At 61.1% G+C, this 20,484-nt stretch overlaps 2 protein-coding genes and 1 long non-coding RNA gene across 4 annotated transcripts; 2 read left to right on the top strand and 1 right to left on the bottom strand.

Moving 5' to 3' along the window:
• Positions 1–2,552: 2,552 nt before the first annotated feature.
• Positions 2,553–5,123, bottom strand: LOC140687991 (uncharacterized). Its single transcript, XR_012062633.1, has 3 exons — positions 5,022–5,123; positions 3,118–3,238; positions 2,553–3,046 (listed from the first exon to the last, which is right to left on the bottom strand). It is a non-coding gene; the product is annotated as an uncharacterized lncRNA (long non-coding RNA).
• Positions 5,124–7,530: 2,407 nt separating this feature from the next.
• Positions 7,531–12,579, top strand: MVD (mevalonate diphosphate decarboxylase). The gene is made up of 10 exons (XM_006212406.3): positions 7,531–7,693; positions 7,860–7,930; positions 8,326–8,440; positions 8,691–8,837; positions 9,440–9,639; positions 9,759–9,833; positions 9,944–10,162; positions 10,321–10,436; positions 11,300–11,408; positions 11,922–12,579. Exons 1-10 carry the CDS (start codon positions 7,624–7,626, stop codon positions 12,000–12,002), a joined length of 1,203 nt encoding a protein of 400 aa, XP_006212468.1. The 5' UTR covers positions 7,531–7,623; the 3' UTR covers positions 12,003–12,579.
• An 851-nt stretch (positions 12,580–13,430) lies between these two features.
• Positions 13,431–19,221, top strand: CYBA (cytochrome b-245 alpha chain). Of its 2 annotated transcripts, XM_006212407.4 has the most exons (6): positions 13,431–13,584; positions 16,707–16,776; positions 17,308–17,382; positions 17,579–17,662; positions 18,235–18,316; positions 18,854–19,221. In XM_006212407.4, the coding sequence occupies exons 1-6, from the start codon at positions 13,527–13,529 to the stop codon at positions 19,067–19,069; spliced, it is 585 nt and encodes a 194-aa protein (XP_006212469.1). In that variant the 5' UTR covers positions 13,431–13,526; the 3' UTR covers positions 19,070–19,221. The 2 variants fall into 2 exon arrangements, with proteins under 2 accessions (XP_006212469.1, XP_072802891.1); XM_072946790.1 differs by lacking the exon at positions 16,707–16,776 and having other exon boundaries at positions 17,250–17,382.
• The last annotated feature ends 1,263 nt before the right edge of the window (positions 19,222–20,484 follow it).

The raw sequence follows: 20,484 nt of genomic DNA, 5'->3' as shown, positions 1-20,484 counted from the left end.
AGTGAACGTGACTCACGCATCAAATACGAGCAGGCCGGGAGGGGCCTCAGCAGCCCCCAGACCGTCTTCACCCTCCTGCCCCGTGTCACCGCCGTGCTCCCACCTCTTCTGGGAAACAACCTGCTGGACAACAAGCGGCTAGAAAAGAAGCCACTCCTAAATTTCCACGAGCTTAATATATTATATTCACACTTGCTTGCTTAAAATGCACATGCTTGCTTTGTTTTAATGTCTGGCGCAATAGATGATCTATAGCACATGTCACGCTAAAGAAAATGTGTGGCGAGTGATCCTGACGTTGACCATAAGGGCACGAAGGAGGGCAGATATTTCCTTAGGGTGAAACAGATGGTCCTGGAAAGCCAGATCGTCCATTAACAGAACTTTGTTCTGGCATGAAAGCTGCTGCTGAACCCAGGGGACGTGCTCGCTATCTCGAGATGTCCCGGAGGCAGCGACAGGATAGACTCAGAAATTCTGCACACCCCCAGGAGAGTGACTGTTCCTGGAAGGGATGGCCTGAAATTCATCAGTGAACCCACAAGCAGAACTTAGCGCTTACCGCAAGGAATGTCTAAAGCCCCCCTCTTTGATCGCATTTTTTTCTGAGCTGTGTACCCCTGATAAATATGACATCGACCCGGCTTTGGGGCTCTGGGTCCACAAGATCGAGTCCCCTGGTCCCACCTTCGCTCTTTGTCTCTTTGTTTCTTAGGTCTTGCATCGCCCGTCCTCAGACACGATCCCGAGCTGCGCTGGACGCAGCTCACCTCAGTTCCAAAAATGAAGGCAGATACTTTCGCAGAAGCGGTCGGCAAAGACGGCGCCTCTGACGCCCAGAGCCAGCCACCCTCAGACAACAGCGAGGACCCGGCTCCCGCCCTCCCTGGGCCCTCAGTTCAAACCAGCCACCCACCTGGGCCTCAGACACAAGGTCCGCATCGTCCGGCCACAGCCCCTGCACGTCCATCAGCGTCCGTGCTGGACGAGCACCAGTGACACTGTCGCCCCGAGCAACGGGCCAGACGCTTCTGCCCCTTCCTAGTCCAATGACCCCTCCCTAGGAACCGCTGACCTGCCTTCTGCCACTATGCATCAGGCGGCATCTCCCAGAATTCTTACGAGTGGAATCCGCCAGGACCTCTTTCCCTCCGTCTCTTGCCCTGGGCCCTCAACGTGCCCCACGCTCTGTTCCCATCTCACTCCTCCGGGCCTCAGACTCTGCTCACTGCCTTCTGCTGTGGGTCCCCATCTTCCGCACAGACCACCACAGTCCACAGACAGCATGTCACAACAGATGACCAGCGCTCCAGACCGTCAGCTCTGCAGATGATCACTGACGCAGACTGAGTCTGCACATGGCCGACACCACGAGCTTCCCTAACCGACAACTGGTGAGACTACACACGACCGCCGACAGTGCCGCCGTCCACCCCAGCCCACGCCACAGCAGAGGGCAAGGTCACAGACCACCACGGTGGCCTGTCGGAGGTCCCCCCACGTGCAGACAGTCCTTGTTCCAACTCGTCCTCGTCACTGATGACCTCTGCTCTCCAGACACAGTGACATCGTGTCATTCTCCAAACAGCCCCCATGCTGGGGGGACCTCAGCCCTTGTCAGCATCTTCAGACAACTTGCTACTGTCAGCTGTGCATTCTGCGCGCTCCCTGCTGTGCTGCAGTTCCAGCTCCACAAGGAGTTTGCCCCGACACAGTGCCTGCTGGAGGGGTTCCCAAAAAAGGTCTGGGAATGGGCAGAGCGGCACACACAACTTCAGCACAATTTAGGACTCAGAAGGCTCCAGAACCTTCCACTGGGTGATTACAGAGAGTGACTTGGCTCCTCCCTGAAGAGGGAGCCAGGGGAAGGGACCCTGAAGGCTGAAAGGACGCAGACCAAGTTGACCTCCCCCAGAGCCCCGTTTCCCCACACATCTATCTCTCCACTCCTGCTACCAACCCCGCTACCCTCCCCTCCTCACTCTCCCAGACGCTCGCAGGTCCTCTGCAGCTGTGTCGCCTCGATGCCAAATCCATCCTGTGAGGAAGTCGGCGTGAGAAGGGCGACGCTCGGATGCGTGCAGGGCTGGGCAGGGACAAGGCCACAGGCAACAGGCCCATCCATCTCCGTGCCCCGCGAGTGGATGCCAGGGGAGGATGCCCTGGGGACGGGGGGTGGCTGGTCCGAGTTCTCCAAATGAGGGTCAGGGGCTGGGGCTTCATTTTCTGGTGCTCCAAGTGACCACATGAACCTGTATTCTTTTACGTTCATTAAGCATTTCTTAATTAAAAGGAAGACTTTTGCAAAAAAAACTATCGCCCTGGAGAAGAAGAGGTCAAGAAGAAATTGGGAGGGGGGCGCCCCTTGCAGCTACGCCTGGGACGTGGTCCAGCCCAAGTGGGGACTGGACTGTCCTCCCTGCGGACACAGCCAGCCCTCAGCTTGGGGCCACTCCACCCAGATCCAGTCTCTCTAGATGGGGATGACTGGGCAGCCTGGGCAGTTCCTGGGTCCTGAGAGGCCAAGCAAGGTGATGCAAAGCTGGGCTCAGGATGTGACTTGGGACCATTATGTTTCAGAGCAGGGTCTACAAGCCAGGGCCCAGACCTAGCCCTGCACCCCTGTGTTTGGGCAGCTCAAGAGCTGAGAGTGATTGTCTGGTAAGAAAACCAAACTGCATGGCAGTGTTATCCACAGTGGTCAAAAGGCAGAAGCAACCCAGTGTCCACTGATGGATGAAACGTGGTCCATCCATGGAACGGAACATCACTCAGCCGCAGAAGTCCTGACGCACTGAGTGGACGAACCACGAGGACGTGATGCTCGGGGAGATGCCAGACACAGACAGACAAATCCTGCGATTCCACTTATATGGGGACCTGGAGGAGTCAGGTTCACAGACACAGGGAGCAGACGGCGGGGGCGGGGCTGGGGGCGTCTGTGCTCAGTGGGGACAGAGTCTCAGTGTAAGAAGATGAGAAGGTTCCAGAGGCTTGGTGGTGAAGGCGGCACGACACCCGGAACGCTGTTACAGATGCTTCCCCTCTGTGAAAAAACACCAAAAAATCGAAGTCCTGCAAACTCCACGGCCTCACATCTCTGAGCCTCTCCCTCACCTGCGGCTGCTCTCCATGCACCACCACACAGGCGAGCCTTCCCACTGCCTCTCCAGGTGGCGGTCCACGCCCGCCAGGTTCCAGAAAAGCCTCACTGCTGAGGGTGTCCGGGGGGAGTGAGCTGAAACAGAAGGGAAAGAAGGGGGAAAAAAGAACATCTCCAAACGAGCACACGCCATCTTTTCAAGGATCTCCTGTCCTGACGCCCGGTAGGTCGCACACGCAGGCCAGGCAGCTGAAGGCACCGAGGACCACCACCCAGGGTCCCTGGTCCCCTCTGTGGGTGGGAGGGGCAGGCGGCTCTGATCCTGCTTCACCGCCCTCGGTGCCCCCCAATGCTCGTGCACCCGGACCTGGCTGGGCAAGCAGGAGGCTCCCCCACGTTCGCCTGCCCGCTGCTGCGGGGCACAAATGGCGGTACCAGTGGGGAAGGGACCCCTTGCCTGGAGGTGACCGTCGGCCCCACACCCGGCTCATACACTGTGCACTGGGCTTCCTTCTTTCCGCCCTGGGCAGCTCATTCTCATCTCCACCCCCACATGAGGGGCCAAGCTGCCACCACCAAGGGAGGGGTCATTTATTCCCTGCCCTTGGCAGTCTGCTGCAGGGACAACTGCTCTGCTGCGGGGAAGAAAGTCACTGCACCACCAGGTCCGCCTGACCCCAGAGCCCCTGGGCTTCCCAGCATCTGTCTTTGCAGCTCAGCGGCCCTGGCCCAGCAACTCCTGTTGGCAGCGCCCGGGGCGCCAGCTGCACAGGCGGGGTCTCAGGACCCCCGACCTGACTCAGACCTGCTCCTAGCAGCCAGCATTTGAGAAACACCATCCCATGTACTCTCTCAACACTGGGAAACCACCACAAATAAAAGGAAATCTGGGAACGCACATCAAAGTCACAATGAACTGGCACTTCACACCCTTTAGGGTGGCAACCATTAAAAAAAAAGATGTGGAGAAACTGGAAGAAGATAACCACGTGCTGTTGGGGATGTAAGACGGTGCAGCTGCTGCAGAGAACAGTCTGGAGGTTCCTCAAAAAGTTAACCAGAGTCACTGTACGGCCCAGCAACTCCGCCGCCACACATTCACCCAAAAGGACAGAAAACAGGAACGTGGAGGCCTGACACCCGTGCTCACAGCAGCACTGCTCCCAGCGGCCAGACGATGGACCCACACGGTGGAATAATACTCAGCCTCAAAAAGGAGACTCTGAAAGGTGCCAGTGTGGACTAACCTCAAAAACACGCTCAGTGAAATAAGGCAGACACAAAAGGACAAATCCTGCAGGACTCCACTTCCATGAGGCCCCCCGAATAACTCAGAGACAGACAGCAGAAAGGTGGCTGCCAGGGGCTGGGGGAGTCAGCATTTGACAGGGACAGAGTCTCACAGTGTGAATGTGCTTAATGGCACTGAGCAACACACTTAAAATGGTTAGGATGGTAAACTTCATGTTATGTGTATTTTGCCACAGTAAAAAAAAAAAATGCTTTGAAACCACGGGCTCCAGGCGGAGGCAGGAGCGGCCCCTGGTTTTCAGCCTGCATCTCAGCCTGGACACCTGGATCCTGACCCCTGGGCATCCCACACCTCCCACCGCCCCCCAAAACACTGGGACAAATCCGAAAGTGTGAGTGCATGTCTTAAAGTTTCTGTCCTTGGTTTATCACGCCCACAGTTATTACTCACATCTATTTGACAAAAAAACAGGAAATAGAAAAAAACACTGACTTCACAGTTATACACCCCAGACACCCTGTGATGAGTCTTGCACATGTGTATAGGCTGACCATTCCGGAGAACTGGGGTGATGGTGTCCACCTTCTTCAATTCAAGGTTCCCTACCAAACGAGAGAGCCCTTGCCCACATGCACACGGTCAGGCGTTTACACCCACGTGGCTCACCTGAGTGCGTGGTTTACACGATCATAACAATGAAAACATTTCACTGCATGGGGGAGGGAGGACTGTGGTCCTGATAGAAGAGAATTCCTCATGTCTACTTGGTGGTATGAACAGATACCGTCTTAACAGGAAAAAAGGAAGGAGAGAAAGGAAGAGAAAAAACAAGCTGTTTACTTAGAAACATGGAGGGAAGTAAGAGATTTGGAAGTGGCTGCCTTTGAGAACCTGGATGGGTGTGTGTGGGGGTCCTGGTAATTGCCCCCTTCAATCACATGCAAGGGGGACGGTCTAGCTGAGTAGCCCTGGGTTCAATCCCCAGGACTGCTGTTAAAAAATAAACAAACCTAATTACCTCCCCCCAAAACAAAACTAATAAATAAATCGTGTGCATGCAACTCGGTCCTCGCCTGTTCCGGTCGCTATAATGAACAATACCCCAGACGAGGGGGCTTCAACAACCACCAGCGAGTTCTCTCAGTTCTGGGGCTGGACGCCCAGGATCAAGGCGGCGACAGGTGCGGTGTCTGGTGAGCGCCCCTTCCTGATTCACGGACGGTGTCTTCTCGCTGTGTCCTCACGTGGGGAAGGGGCGAGGGAGCCGTGGGGTCTCTCTAGGAGGGCTCCAGTCCCATTCACGACGCTCCACCCTCATGACCCCATCACACTGGGGCGTTAAGTTTCAACGTATGAATTTCAGGGGGGACACATTACTTATAAATAGTAAAGCTGAAGTTACCAAGGGGCTGCAGGGTGAAGCACCTAGCGCACCATCTGGCACCAAATAGGTGCAAAATGAACGTGCGTGCTGGCCCTGCCATCATCACCATGGCAGGACACAGATCACCGAGGTTCACGGGTGACCCAGCCTCTGTAGCTCAGAAAATACACGGTGACGCCGTCCAGAGCAATCTACCAGCAGCTCTTCAAAAGAAGTTTCAGTGTCTTTGCATGAAACAGAAAAGTGATTCCAAGAAAAACTTAAAAACAATAACCATCAGAAATGCAACTGTAAACAGTGAGATGCCATCTTTCAGGCATCAGACAGACGAGGTCTGCTGTGCGAGGAAGGTTCGCACGCCTGTGCTTTGGTGGCTAGACTTCAAGCATCTGACGAACTTCCGCAGATGGGACTTGCTCAGCTATCAAAATTACCTCGGGCACATCCTGCGGGGCCCACAACTCCAGGAGTTTCACCTGCAGAAGGACTCATACTTGCACAAAACAGCAGCTTGTGTCAAAAAAATTGGTAACAACCCAGGTGTCCACCAACAGGGGATGTGTTGGACAAGTTACAGAAAGTCTAGATCATCAGAAATGATTTCCAAGAAACCAGTAAGTGGGAAAAAAGCTATTTGCTCCTATGACGTATAAAACATTGATGAAAATACACAGAATTCGTAACACTGGTCCTTCCAGGAACAGAACTGGGGGGCTAGGCCCAAAGTGGGAGACCTTATGTTGCATACTTTTACCTTGACTGAAATCTGAACCATTTTAAAGCTAAAAATAGGAAGAGAGGTTATAGCTCAGGAGTAGAGCGTATGCTTAGCATGCATAAGGTCATGGGTTCAATCCCCAGTATCTCCACTAGAAAAAAAAAAAGACGGCAAAAAAAAAGTGCGCTTGTGAAAAAAAAATTAAGCTGAAAATAAATTTTTACAAAAGGAAGAGAAAATTGGGCGTTACGGTTCAACGGGTAGATGCGGTTTAGGATACTGGATGAGTTCTGGAGACCGAGGGTGGTGGTGGCTGCACAACATTGTCAGTACTTAATGCCACATAATTGTTTGCTTAAAAGTGGTTAAAATGGCACATTTTATGACAGTAAGAGTCAATATAAATGTGGCAACCCGCATTTCAACCGTGAAAAAAAGAACTCTTGCTTACAGGAGCTTCAAAAACGAGAGTGGGGTTTTAAAGCACCAATCTCGGAAGCAGTTCATCCCTTAGCAGCCCCCCCACCCAGGCACCGTTCGGCTCCAGGACTGGGGACCCCGTGGGGACCCTGGGCGGAGGGACGAGGGGAGACCTCAGACTGCGGGGGGACCTCGGGGGGAGAGGAAGGGGGGGACTTCGGGCCGCGGGGCCCGCGTCCTGCCGCGCTGGGAGCGCCTGCCCTTCGGCCGGGCAGGTCACGACGTCTCCGGAGCTGCCGGCCCCGTCCAGTCCGCCCGGGCGGTCGGCCACCCCCCGTCTCGGCCCAGGACGGACCTCGGAGCCCACGGCGCTTACTGCGCTGACCGCGTCCGCCCGGCCGAAGCTCCCCTCAGCTGCACGAGCGGCGCGGTCCCCAAAAAGCCCCCACGCGCCTGCGCCCACCCCGCGCCTGCGCAGAGCGACGCCCGCGCGGACTCCGTGTACGGCCGGATCCCCGCGCCTGCGCAGAACCGGAGCGCCGCCGCGGGCTAGCGGGGGCGGGCTCAGCGTCAGCAGCCCGTCGTCCGATCCAGTTCATTGGCTGTAAAGTGGAGTGTGGGCCAGGCCCGCCGCTGATTGGGCGGCGCGCGGACAGGTGGGGCGGCGCCGACCAACTGCCCGGCCGGCTGCGGCGCGGGTTGGAAAGGCCCGCGGTCGTGGGCTGGGGTCGCGCGGTTCCTCGGCCATGGCCTCGGGGAAGCCGGTCGTGGCGGTGACCTGCACCGCGCCGGTCAACATCGCGGTCATCAAGTACTGTGAGTATGCGGGCCTGGGGGCGCGGTGTTGGGGGGCCTGCGGACGGGGAAACTGGGATTCAGAGGCGCCGGTTTGGGCGGTGGACCCGCCCGCGGGGCGGGTGGGCTGGGCCCCGCTGGCCCCTCGAGTGGACTGACTGGCTTTGCCTCGGGTTGTCTGTTGCAGGGGGAAAGCGGGATGAGAAACTGATCCTGCCCATCAACTCCTCTCTGAGCGTCACTTTGCACCAGGATCAGGTTAGCGTGGACTGCCAGCAAACACCAAAAATATTTACAGAACTTTTGTTTACGAATGGTAGCGACAAACCCGCCGCCAATGAACGGTGTCCGTTCCACCCGCCGCTGTTAGGAATGCTCATCGTGCGCACACGCCTGGTCCTCCTCTGGGGGTCCCTGTCCTTCATTCCCTGTGCCCGGCCCAGTGGCCCTGACGTGGAACGTGGAAACAGGTCGTGCCCTGTGTAGTGGACGCCTGTGTGACATCCCCACTGACCGAGCCTGGCCCGCCTGGGCCTCCACCTCTCTGCTTTCCAGCAAGGCCACTGTCCTGGGTGGGTGACCAGGAGGGACCCTCAGAGAGGAGTGCTTGGCGGGCATCCGCTCCTGAGGTGGCCCTGCGTTTCCCTTCCCAGTTAAAAACCACCACGACGGCCGCCATCAGCAGAGACTTCACGGAGGACCGGATTTGGCTGAACGGCTGCGAGGAGGACATTAGGCAGCCGCGCCTCCAGGCCTGCCTGAAGGAGAGTGAGTGGGGGCCCGGAGCTGCTGGGTCTTCAGGCCGCAGGGGTCCAGGGCACAGATGGTGCTGCTGCCACTTTGCCCGCCACGTCCCATGCCCCAGGGACCGTGGTCGCCTGTCAGCATGGCCAAGTCCGGGCCTGGGTCCTCCCAAGAAGGAAGTCACGGGGAGAGGTTCGGGTGGAGGCCAGCCCCAAGGGTGCTGGCCGACGGCAGGTGGGCGGCTCTGCCCAGCGCCGACTCCTTCTCCCTGTAGTCCGCCGTCTGGCCTGCAAGCGCAGGAGCGGCAGCCCGGAAGACCCACTGCCCCTCAGCCACAGCTGCAAGGTTCACATCGCCTCGGAGAACAACTTCCCCACGGCTGCGGGCCTGGCCTCCTCAGCGGCCGGCTATGCCTGCCTAGGTAGGTGCCCCTCACACCGGCCGTGGCCTGGGTGATCTCGCATGTCTTGAGTGCCGAGATCTCCCGGGGACCCGTGGATGGGACCCTGCACATGGCAGAAACCCCCCAAACCTGCTTAAACTGAGTAGGGGGATTCTGTGGCTTACATAGTGGAATTCCAAGGGGGTACAGCTGGCTCCAGGTTCTGGTCCTCCCACTGGGAGTCCATCTCTCTTGCTCTACACCCCAGCTCTGCCCTCCCTGTGCTGGTTCACTCTCCAGCAGGGCCCCCGACCCCTGCCTGGGGGCAAAGCTGGTCACCACAGCGATGGGCGGTAGGGACACGTCCTCAGAGTCCTGAGACCAGTGACCCAGCAAACCCCCTACACCACCACCCCTCAGAGCTCCTCAGAGAGCTCTGCCTGCCCAGGCCCCCGGGCACGGGCCCCCAGGCCCCTAGCAGGCTTCCAGGGCAGCTGCTCCTTGTAAGTCCTGAGTGCCTGAGCCCACCGTGGGGGATGCCCACCTTGGGAGCTGGGATTCCTTCTCTCCCATGGCTCTGAGCCCAGGACGGACCCCAGCCTGTCTGAGCCTCTCTGCCCTGCCTGCTCCTGTGCCTGCAGCCTACACCCTGGCCCGCGTCTATGGGGTGGAGAGTGACCTCTCGGAAGTGGCCCGCAGGGGCTCGGGCAGCGCCTGCCGCAGCCTGTACGGTGGCTTCGTGGAGTGGCAAATGGGAGAACGGGCTGACGGGAAGGACAGCATTGCCCGGCAGGTGGCCCCTGAGTCACACTGGCCCGAACTCCGAGTCCTCATCCTCGTGGTGAGTGAGACGGCTGTGGAGCGAGGGGCCCCCCTGGCTGGCCCGGCTGAGCTGGGGGTGCAGGAGTGGGGAGGGCGGGGCTTCAGGGCACAGTCCAGGCCGTCTCTCCCTTGGGGCAGGTGAGCGCCGGGAAGAAGCTGACGGGCAGCACCGTGGGCATGCAGACCAGCGTGGAGACTAGCCCCCTGCTCAGGGTGAGGCCTCACTCGGCGGGCGGGCCGGTCCCTGGGGGCCCTGGGAGCCCAGCCCCTCAGCCCCGTAGCCCCAGTGGGCCCACACCATTAGGAGACTGTCTGCCTTGCAGTTCCGCGCCAAGGAGGTGGTGCCGGCCCGCATGGTGGAGATGGCCCGCTGTGTCCGGGAGCGGGACTTCCAGGCCTTCGGCCGGCTGACCATGCAGGACAGCAACCAGTTCCACGCCACCTGCCTGGACACCTTCCCGCCCATATCCTACCTCAGCGACACGTCTCGGCGCATCATCCACCTGGTGCACCGCTTCAATGCCCTCCACGGGCACACCAAGGCAGGCTGGCTGGCACGGGTGGGCTCTGTCTCACTGTGGTTCATTCGGCTGTGTGGCCCCATGTCCAAGCCCCTTGTCCCGAGTGGGTGGGAGTTCGCCTGGCACCTGGGAGTGGGTCTGAGCTGCGGCACCTGGTCACGCTGAACGCATGGTTCCAGGTGGCCTACACATTTGACGCGGGTCCCAATGCTGTAATCTTCACTCTGGATGAGACCGTGGCTGAGTTTGTGGCTGCCGTGAGGCACAGCTTCCCACCTGAGTCGAATGGAGACAAGTGAGTTGTGGGCCGCTGTCCAGGAGGCAGGGGTGGGAGGCGTGGGTTCTCCTCTTCAGGCTGTGGTGGGGGTTGACCCGTGGAGACCACAGGCGGTGTATCCTCAAGGACGCGTCCGTGTGACCTGGACGCTCCTCCGCCCAGCCCAGCCAACCCACACGCAGGCACACACAAACACACGCACGCACGCACACCCACACCCACGCGCACGCATGCCGCCAGTGGCTTCTGTGCAGAGTGCATTTCTTCTCTCCAGCTGTTCTAAGGGGCCCTGTTCTCAGCGTGGGGACACCTGCCCCCTGGGGGTGTGGGGGGCATGTGGAGTCCTTCTGTCCATCACTGTGAGGGGGCAGTGCCCCTTCTAGTGGGAGGTGCTGGATACTACATCCCCACCAGATGGGACAGACCACAGGACCGAGGACAGACCGGCTGGTGTGCCCTCTGGGGGCTCATTGCCTTGGTCACCCTGTGGGTGGTTTGTAGGTTTGTGCTTGAACTGAGGTGTTTTCTTAAGTTCTGCTACCCAACGTGCGTGGCAGTAGCCACAGGCCAGGGCAAGGGGGCAGCACCGAAACCTCCCCTCAGGGACCCCACCAGGCCCCTGGCGTTCCTGCACAGTGCTTAGCGCACGTGGTGAGACACAGGTAACATGAAACGCACCACCAAGCACTTGGGGTGGACAGCCTGGTGGCATTAAGAATATTCAGGGCGGGGCAAGCAGCACTTGTGCATCAGCCCGCAAGAGCCCGTCCTGGTGGCAGTCACAGCCCGAGCCGCGCAGCCACTCTGGGGCTTCCGTCCTGGAGCCGCCTGTCTGCACACCGCGTCTGCGGACCCCGGGCCAGCCTGCCGTTCTCTCCCAGGTTTCTGCAGGGGCTGCCTGTGGAGCCTGCCCTGCTCTCGGACGAGCTTAAAGCTGTGCTGGGCGAGGACCCCGCTCCTGGCGGCATCAAGTACATCATTGCCACCCAGGTGAGCCCCGGCCGCACCCGTCACAGGCCTGTGGGCTCGGCCAGGCTGGGGGCCACTTTGCTGACGGTCAGGTAGCAGGAACCCTGCTCCTCGGGTTTCAAAGCACCCAGTGTTTCCCTCGCTCACTCTCAGTGGACGTGTGAGGGCCCTGTGGTGCGTGGGGCAGCGTTCCTGTGCTGGGGAATGTGGGGGCCTCCAGGTCACCCCACCAGACCAGGTCAGGGTCCTGCTCAGTGGTGGGGCCGGGATTTCCCTTAGATCTGTCTGATTCCAAGACCGTGACCTTGTGCCCCCAGGCCACAGCCCCTATCTTCCATCCCAGGACCTGCTCTCCACCCCAAGCCTGGGCTGTGGAGGCAAGTGCCCAGGGGACCCCATCTCTGCCTGAGGCTTGGGCCCAGGGCCAGCGTCACCATGGGGGCTGTCATCTTCTGATCTGCACTTACCTGGGAGGGCAGGTGCACTCTGCCCCTCCCTGTCACCTGCCCTGACATTAATTTCTGTACCCGCCAGGTAGGACCTGGGCCTCAAGTCCTGGACGACCCTGGTGCTCACCTGCTGGGCCCTGATGGTCTGCCGAAGCCAGCCGCCTGAGCACCCTAGTGGAGCCCCAGCTGCCACTGGGTGAAGGGGCCACTTCACTGGGACTGGGGAGCCGGGTGTGGCGGTCGGCCCACCCTGCTTGTTGGGATTGTGGGTGGCTGCCTCACTCTGGGCCCGGCAATGTGCCATGGCAGAGCTGGGGCAGTGGAGAAACACCTGCAGCCACACAGGCGGTCAGGAGCCCCCCAGTACCTCATCTTCCCCACCTGCACCCACACTTTGCTGAGACGGGAGCCTAGATCAGGAGACAGACGTGGAGGACCAGCCATCCAGGTGGAGCTGCCAGTGCCCCCACCAGTGAAGTGCTCTCTGGCCCTGAACTTGGGCCACCCCCACTGCCCCAGGGAGAAGACGGCCAATCAGTGTCCCCCTTGGGGCTGGAGGACCAGTCACCGTGCAGGGAGCAGCCTCAGGACACCTCCGTGAAGTGTTCCTCCAGACCCTGAGCTTAGGCCCATGTGCCTGCAGTTTCTTCACAGACCAGTGGTGTGTCTGGAGCGGGGCGGGGAGCAGCACCGAGAGGTGGACGGGACTCTGTCTGGCCCCAGAGTAAAGGCAGTGAGCTGGCTCTGCCTGGCGTGCTTTCTCTGAGCCCTTGCGGTCATTCTGCAGTGAGGACTGGGAAGGGGCTGCCGTGGGCTTGGCAGGAGGGGCTGAGGACTCACCTTCCCCCCAGCTCGCCACCCCCCACAGCCCCGGCCACACTGTGACAGACCTGGTCACTGAGGCTCATGGCCTGGGATGTGGTTTGGGGGCAGGAAGGTAGGCGGGCAGTGCCGATTGAGCAGAAGCTGTGGGCCTGTGGGTCTGAAGCACTGGGTCACTCCCTCCTTTGCGTGACCTACTCCATCCGTGTTCCTAGTCCCTCCGCACTGTCCCAGCCAGGCTGGGAGGAGAGGAGGTGGGCACCTGCGCCCTCTGACCTACCTCCTGGCTCCCCTCATTGTCCAGAAAGGGTCAGCTTCCTGCTGCTGGAGAGTCCTGACCTTGACCCAAAGGTGGGGCAGAGGAGGGAGGTGATAGGACAGGACCCTGCCCTCCTACACTCTGGGTTTTCCCAGAAGCTGCACCCTGGGAGCCCCCCAAGACAGTCCTGGTGAGCAGAGGGGCTGCAGCTGCCCACACCTGCACTAGCCCAAGGCCAGATGAGGCGGAGCTGGGCCTGCTCTGACCGCCAGGGAGGGATCCCCATGAGGCCTAGGGGTTCCTGGCCTGAGGCCCTGCTCCCTCTGCAGGGGGGCACCACTGAAGCCAGGGTGGCTGGGTCTCTCCCTGAGCTCCCGGCGGCCCAGGCTCTCATGGAAGGGGTAGGGGCAAGGCTCCTGGGAGCATGGGCCCGCCTGCCTGCTGGCCAGGCCAGTCACCTGGAGCCAGGGTGGGGCGGAGCGAGCAGCAAGGCGGCCCCGGAACTTGGGAAACTCTGGGCGGGGCTGGCAGGAGGCAGGCGGAGCTCAGGCCGCGGGGTCCGAAGGGTCTGAGCCAGTCGGAGGAGCCTTGGGGAGCCGTGCGGCCGCCATGGGGCAGATCGAGTGGGCCATGTGGGCCAACGAGCAGGCGCTGGCATCTGGCCTGAGTGAGTGGGCATCAGGGCTCTGGCACTTGGGGTGGGGGCCGCAGGGACGGCTGAACCTGGGGTGAGGGGCGCCGAAACTTAAACCCTCAGGATTGGCCAGGGCCCAGCAGAGCAAAGCTGAGGGCCAGGAGTCAGCTACCCTAGGCTGTGGGCCGGGGAAGTGGGAAAGGAGCAGGCTGGAGGCAGGGGTGGGGAGCAGGGTCCGGACCAGCCAGAGACCCCAGACTGCAGGTCAGGAAGTGGGAACTGAAGCCTGGGGGTGGGGGCTGAGTCTGGAGCCTTCTGCCAGGGACCTGCAGCCCCGTGGGAAAGGGCCTGGGGCCAGTGTCAGGACAGGCTGCAGCCCTCAGGTTGAGGAGAAGGATTCAGTGCCCTCCTGCCCTGCAGACCCATGCACCCCACCTCCCATCCTCTGTCCCGCTGCCACAGCTGTTCCTGCTTCACTCCTCCACTCACCCCCTGAAAAGAGGAAGTTGAAGCTGGGGGAAGAGGCGTTTTCGCCCCTGGTGGTTTCCGGAGAGTCACCACCCATCGGGTTGGAAAAACCCGGCCTGACCCGCCCCTGTGGCCCCTCCTGTGCTGGTGTGGGGGCTCCTTCCCAGGGGCCCTGGGGTGCAGAGGTGGGCTCCTCCTGCCTCCTGGCCAGGCGCTTGGCCCACGGAGGGGTGACCCTCCCTCTGGGGCCCAGCCCTGGGTCTGCTGAGGAGGGCCCTGTGCACAGTGCTGTAAACGGCCCCCACTGCCCCTCCCTCCCAGCTCCCCAGGTGCTCCTGGGAGGGACGGCAGGGCCCCATCACCCAGCCTTGCTCTGGTCAAGGAGCAGTGGGGTCTGCACTATACACTTAGAAGAGAGACCCAGACACGCCCCCCTCACCCACCAGTGCCAGCTGGGGGCAGAGGAGCTGGCCAAGCTGGGACGGGTAGGGGAGCAGAGACGGGTGAGGTATCCGGCCTGCCCACAGGGCAAGGTCATATTTTGGAGGGTGGTCTCTCCTGGGTCTGGAGTGGCTAAGAACCCAGCAGGTCAGTAGATGGCTCTCCTCATCTCATTTCTGCCCAGAGCTGTCCTTAGCAGACCCCCAGCCCCCAGAAGGAGAGGGTGACTGCAGGCTCTGAGCGTGGAGCTGAGAGGCCTGGATTCCTGTCCCAAGGGTGCAGATGGTACCCCCGTGGTGGCTTCCCTGTTCTCAGCCAACACCCGGGGGGCAGGGCTGTTCTGTGTCCTCTTTACAGTGATGCCCCGACATCCACCATCAGATGGGGCGGCTTGTGGGAAGGTCACCCTTCTGACCTCCTTGGTCTGCCTTTTCCTCCTGACTCAGTATTGACTATAGCCTGGCCTCCTCAGACCAGGCCCCACGAGTGAGATCGCAGCCCCCAGGCCTGTTCTCCCCCTGCCCCCCACCCCTCTCCGGGGCCACCCACCTGGGCTTCCTGTCACGTCCCCCGTCCCAGTTCTCCACTAGCTGAAGTTTATGTCCTCACCTGAGGCCACAGCCCCGTGCCAGCTGAGGCCTGGGTCCCAGCGGGACCCAGCGGCCCTGCACACGCCACCTGCGAGCTTCTCTCTTGCTGATGACCGAGACCCAGGCTGAGGAAGTGGTGTCCCCAGGACGAGTGGACACGGTGCTGCAAGGGCCTGCCCGCAGCGCACAGGGTCCTGGCAGCACAATGAGCCTGAGTGCGCAGCGCAGCCCGAAACCAGCCAATGGCAGCGGGGCTCTGGGGGCTGGAGGGGCTCGGGGGCCTCTCTGGAAAAGGGCTGAAACCAAGCTGCATGCCTGAGGCTGGTGCTGTAAAGGGCTGCCCGCACAGGAAACACCACAAGAGCGCCCCCTCCGAGAAGTGCGCTGTCTGTGCCAGAGCCCAGATGAAGAATGCCACGGGCAAGAGGAAACCTCTGGAAACCCAGGCCTGGGCTGTGCAGGGAATAGGGGCTGCCCTCCCCGACCCTGTGTTGCAAGGACCACCGACCAGGAAGTTCCGGTCCCGGGAAAGGACCACAGAGGGGTGAGCTTCAGCCAGAGCGAAGCTGGGTCCAGGGGGAGGGGCAGCAGCACCAGAGGGAGGACGCAGCGAGTCCGTGTTGACTATAAAGAATGAGTATCACTGGTAACCTGGGGTGAGATTGAAGTGAAACATTCTCAAGTCCATACGTGGTTCAGGAAGAGGGATTTTAAAGTTCCATCAAGTCAGCAAAAGGCAGGCGAAGCAACAAAAGTGCTCATTAAAGGGAAAACATAAAATCAGGTAAGTTTCTCTCTGCAGCCACAGTCAACAAATACGTTAAATTCACTACCATTCATGGTAGCCCCAAACCGGAAGCAACTGACATGTCCCCGAGGCCACAGAACAGGTCACCTGTGGATGATTCAGTCAAAAACTAGTCAGCAAGAGTGACCCACACGAAGGGCCAGGATGACCGCTGACCCCAGAAGAGCCGAGAGAGACTTCCGGGGTGACGGGGACCTTGACTGGGCAAGGTCACATCGGGGGAGTCACACGAAAGTAAAGTTCTCAAGCGTACATGTGCGCCCGTCACGTAGTAATTAAACCTCAGTGAACGGCTGGGGATGTGAGACGCGGGGACAGTGGCGCAGCGATGTGAATGCCCTTCCTGAGCCCCCCTCTGTGAAACGGCTAAAAACGCGGCATTGTGTGTGGTGCTCGTGTTACCGCCCACACAGCATTACTGGGGAGGAAAGACCGAGACCCTCGTGTCCCTGCAGCGACCAGGAGCACAGATCTGAGCCGACGGCTGGGAGAGACAGACTCCATCCGGAGCAGGATGTCAGCACCAGATAGAGCACGGGATACTGGCACGGGGGGAGGGGCGCCCACGGAGCAGTCCCAGGCCCCGACCCCCACCCTGCCTTGGCAGCTCCTTCCGCCCACACGCTGCTCCCAGGGGAAGGCATCCTGACCCCATGCCTACGGCCTCCCCATCACCTGCCAGGGTCTGCATCCGCCTGGGCCCCCTGCCCAGCAAACATGGTGACAGACTCAAGCGCAGCTCCGCGGTGGGCTTGCAGCCCCACTGTGGGAGGGAAGCCCGGGGGAGGTGGCCAGGGCCCCTGCAGGGATGGGGGGCACCTACTGACCTGCTTCTCCTCTGCCCACAGTCCTCATCACGGGGGGCATCGTGGCCACAGCAGGCCAGTTCACCCAGTGGTACCTGGGCACGTACTCCATGTATCCTCCTGCTGCAGACCCCAGGCGGGGTTGGGGGCAGACACACCTCACAGTTTGCAGAGGGCTGCTCACACCTCTGCTCCTCTGCACTCCCAGCGGCGATGGGGAAGGCAGGAGGGTCTCAGAGCAGGAAATGACAGATTTGCCCGGGCTGGGTTCTGGCAAGGATGTGAGGTGTCAGTGGCCCCCAAGGGCTGACAGTGAGGCCTCGGGGATGCTCAGATCCCCCTGCACCCTCTTCTATCAGCCATCCTCCCCAGCCTGCCCAGGCCTGTCCATGAGTGGGCGGGCCTCACTGTCCTCTACCGGCCTAGCGGTTCCAGGTCCTAGGGAAGCCAAGGCAGGTGTAGGGGAGGGAGGGGCTGGGACAGGGAAGGAGGCAGCAAAGTGGCCAGACCTGCTCGAATCCCTCCTGGCTGCTTCCTGGCTGTGTGACTTCAGGCAGCAGCTGCACCTCTCTGTTTTTCTATCAGCAAAGGGGGCTCCCTGTGGCCCGTTAGTCAGCGGGCTCTTCCTTAACTGCAGCTTCAGTGCGGCAGGAGTTCTCATCTGCCTGCTGGAGTACCCCCGGGGGAAGCGGAGCAAGGGCTCCACCATGGAGAGGTGGTAAGTCTCCCCGGCCTGCTCTGGGGTCCTTCCGGGAGCTGGGCAGAGCTCACAGGGCTGGGCGCCTGGCCAGCCACCATGGAGGAGCCTGGTCCCGTCCCTCTGGTGCCCACTCAGCGGGGGTGCTCTGGGCTGGGCGGGTGGTGCTGTGTGCTGAGTAGGACACGGTCTGTCTGCTTCCCCTCTCTTGGCTTAGTGGACAGAAGTACATGACCAGAGTGGTGAAGCTGTTCGGGCCCCTCACCAGGAATTACTACATCCGGGCCTTCCTGCACCTTGGGTGAGTCCCCGTGCCCTCTCAGGGTCAGGAGGCCCCACCTGCGGGCCGCCTGCGCCGCACTGCTTGGGTGGACTGAGCCCCCTCCCGGTCCAGATGCTGTTTCAAACAAGAACCCAGGGCCCGGGTTCTGCCAGAGGTTCCCCAGCCCCGTATCCACTATAACTTGCGGGGTCACCATTCACCCCAACCTCAGTAGCTTAGACCCGGAACCTCAGGGTCCTGGGTTCACTGGGCTCAGCCGGGCAGCTCTGCTCAGCTGCGTCGCATGTATGCAGCTGGGTCACTGCTGGGGAGGCCGTGGCACCCAGCCATTGGCAGCTGCCTGGGTGTCTTCCCAGCGTGCCGGCTGGGGGCCAAGAGCCAGTGTCCCCAGGCTTGTCAACAGACCTGGCTGAGAACAGCTCGGGGGCCCCAAAGTGAGAAGACCAGTCTTTGGCAGGTCAGGGCCCCCCCTGAACACACTTACAGTCTGCTTCGTCCTGCAATTCTGTGGTCTCTGACCAAGGCCTGGGGCTGTGGACTCTCTTCTGACCGCCCTTCTGTCCCCTGCACCCACCCTCGCCCCCCGCCAGGCTGTCGGTACCTGCCGGCTTCCTGCTTGCCACCATCCTGGGGACAGCCTGCTTGGTCATCGCCAGTGGCATCTACCTGCTGGTGAGTAGTGTCCCTGTGGTCAGCCCCATTGGTCCTCAGCAGCCTCAGCCTCGAGGCCGGCCGTGTCCCTGCTCAGGTTGTGGTGGGGACAGGGATGTTGTGGCCTCCGTTAATGGCCCATGCAATGTGCTGGCTGGTCCCCTACACGCCTCCTGTAATCCACACTGTGGCCCTGTAATGGGGGGTGGCAGGGTCCCAACCTTACACAAGGAAGCGGGGGCTCAGAGGGGCCTGGCCTGGCCTGGGAGTCGTTGGTCAGACTTCCCTCTTCCAGTCCAAGGTGCTGTCAGGGGCACTTCCCGGAGCCTGTTAGCCAGGCAGATGCCTCGAGAATGCTCTCCAAGACCTGGGGCTGGGTTTGCCTGGAGCAGAGCTGCAGCAGACGGCCCTTGAGAGGCCTCAGTCACATACCCTCTCTGAGCTGCAGTCCCTTCAGGCCTGTCCTGCCCCTCTCGGCTGTGGGGAGTGCGGGGATGGTGAGACGGGGCGGAGGCTGCCCGAGAGGAGCCTGCGGCCCAGCCCCTCCGTGTCCTGCAGGCGGCCATCCGTGGCGAGCAGTGGACCCCGATCGAGCCCAAGCCCAGGGAGCGGCCACAGGTGGGGGGCACCATCAAGCAGCCGCCCAGCAACCCCCCGCCCCGACCCCCGGCCGAGGCCCGCAAGAAGCCGGGAGAGGAGGCGGCGGCAGCTGCGGGGGTCCCCACAGGTGGCCCCCAGGAAAACCCTGTGCCGGTGACAGACGAGGTGGTGTGACCAGGGCCGGAGCTCCGGCAGCCCCCACGCCCGGGCAAGCCTGTGGCTGCAGCCCCTTCCCTGTTCACCCCCAGCTGCGCGGTCATCTCCTGAGCTGCACTGGAGCCTCAGTGCCTCACTTGTTCCATGAAACACGTATCTGGAACCCCTCGTGCCTGAGTTTCTCCTCTGGAAATGAACGTCCAGGCCTGGGGGAAGGGAGTGTGCGTCCCACGAGCCCCTCAACCTGACCTGCTAGGGCTTTCCTGCTGGAGGACTCCCGGGGGCCAGTGTGCCACAGGCATGTGCCCACTCAGGTCCCGATCCCACCCGGGCACCAGAATTGTTACCAAACCAAACCTGGGTCTGCCCGCCTGTGCGCAGAAAGCCAGCCTATTGGCACTGGGCTGCGGTCCAGGCGAGTGCAGTGCTCACTGCAGGCGCCAAGTGAGGAGCCAACGGCTCACGCTCAGCAGACCCCAACTCCCCAGTGGGTTTCAGGGACTGGTTTTTATTTAATTTTTTGTTGTTTTTTTTGGGGGTGATTAGATTTATTAATTTATTTTAATGGTTCCTGGGTTCCATCCCCAGGACCTCGAACACACTAAGCACACACTCTACCACTGAGCTACACCCTCCCCCCTACCTGGAGGGGTTTTTAGACAGTGAGGGAGGGGGGCTGTGGGGTGTGTGATCAGCAGGCCAACAGACCAAATGTGGTTCCATAACACACACACACCTATACAGCATACACACCGCCCCTCACACCCCCCAACACACACCACAGACACTCACCAGCCGCGGCAGGCCCGGGCGTGGGCCTCCTGGCTCCTGCCTGTCCCACCGCAGCCTGGGAAGCCCCCTCCTCCCCAGGCACCCACTTCCCCCAAGTCTGGAGAAGTCCTGAAGCAGCTCGCCTGCTGCTTGCACCGCTCTGGTGCTTCCAGAGCCAGGGGTCCTAGCCCTTCAGCCTCTGGCCTGGCGTACACCCCGCCCAGGCAGCCAGCACTCAACACTGCACCAGCATCTCTGTCTGGCCCCACCCCAGGAATGGCCACTCTGGCCTTCCAGAAGGTCAGCTAAACTTCAGGCCCCCCTGACTGCCCCTCACGCACCTCACGCCCAATCCTGGCTCCACCATCAGCATAAATCCAGTCGCCCCACTGTTTCTCCCCCACCCCCAGGCCCAGAACTGCCCTGTCCCGTCCAGTGCCCGGCTTAGGGCCCACAAGCTCCCACAGCCCGGGACAGACACCATCTCCACCCCGGCTCCTACTGGGCTGGCCCCCTTCACCCCTCTCCCAGGGCTCCAGCCACACGGACCTCCCTCCACCCCTGAGCACAGGCTCCCCTCTGCCTGGAACACCAGGCCCCGGATGGCCACCCTGGCCGTTCTCAGGGGCCACCTCTTCCCTCCCTGCATCACTGCCCCTGGT

The sequence above is a fragment of the Vicugna pacos genome, chromosome 21 (genome assembly GCF_048564905.1).
Source record: "Vicugna pacos chromosome 21, VicPac4, whole genome shotgun sequence".
NCBI lineage: Eukaryota > Metazoa > Chordata > Mammalia > Artiodactyla > Camelidae > Vicugna > Vicugna pacos.
The sequence above is the reverse complement of the archived record's forward strand: the minus strand, read 5'-3'. Positions and strand labels throughout refer to the sequence as shown.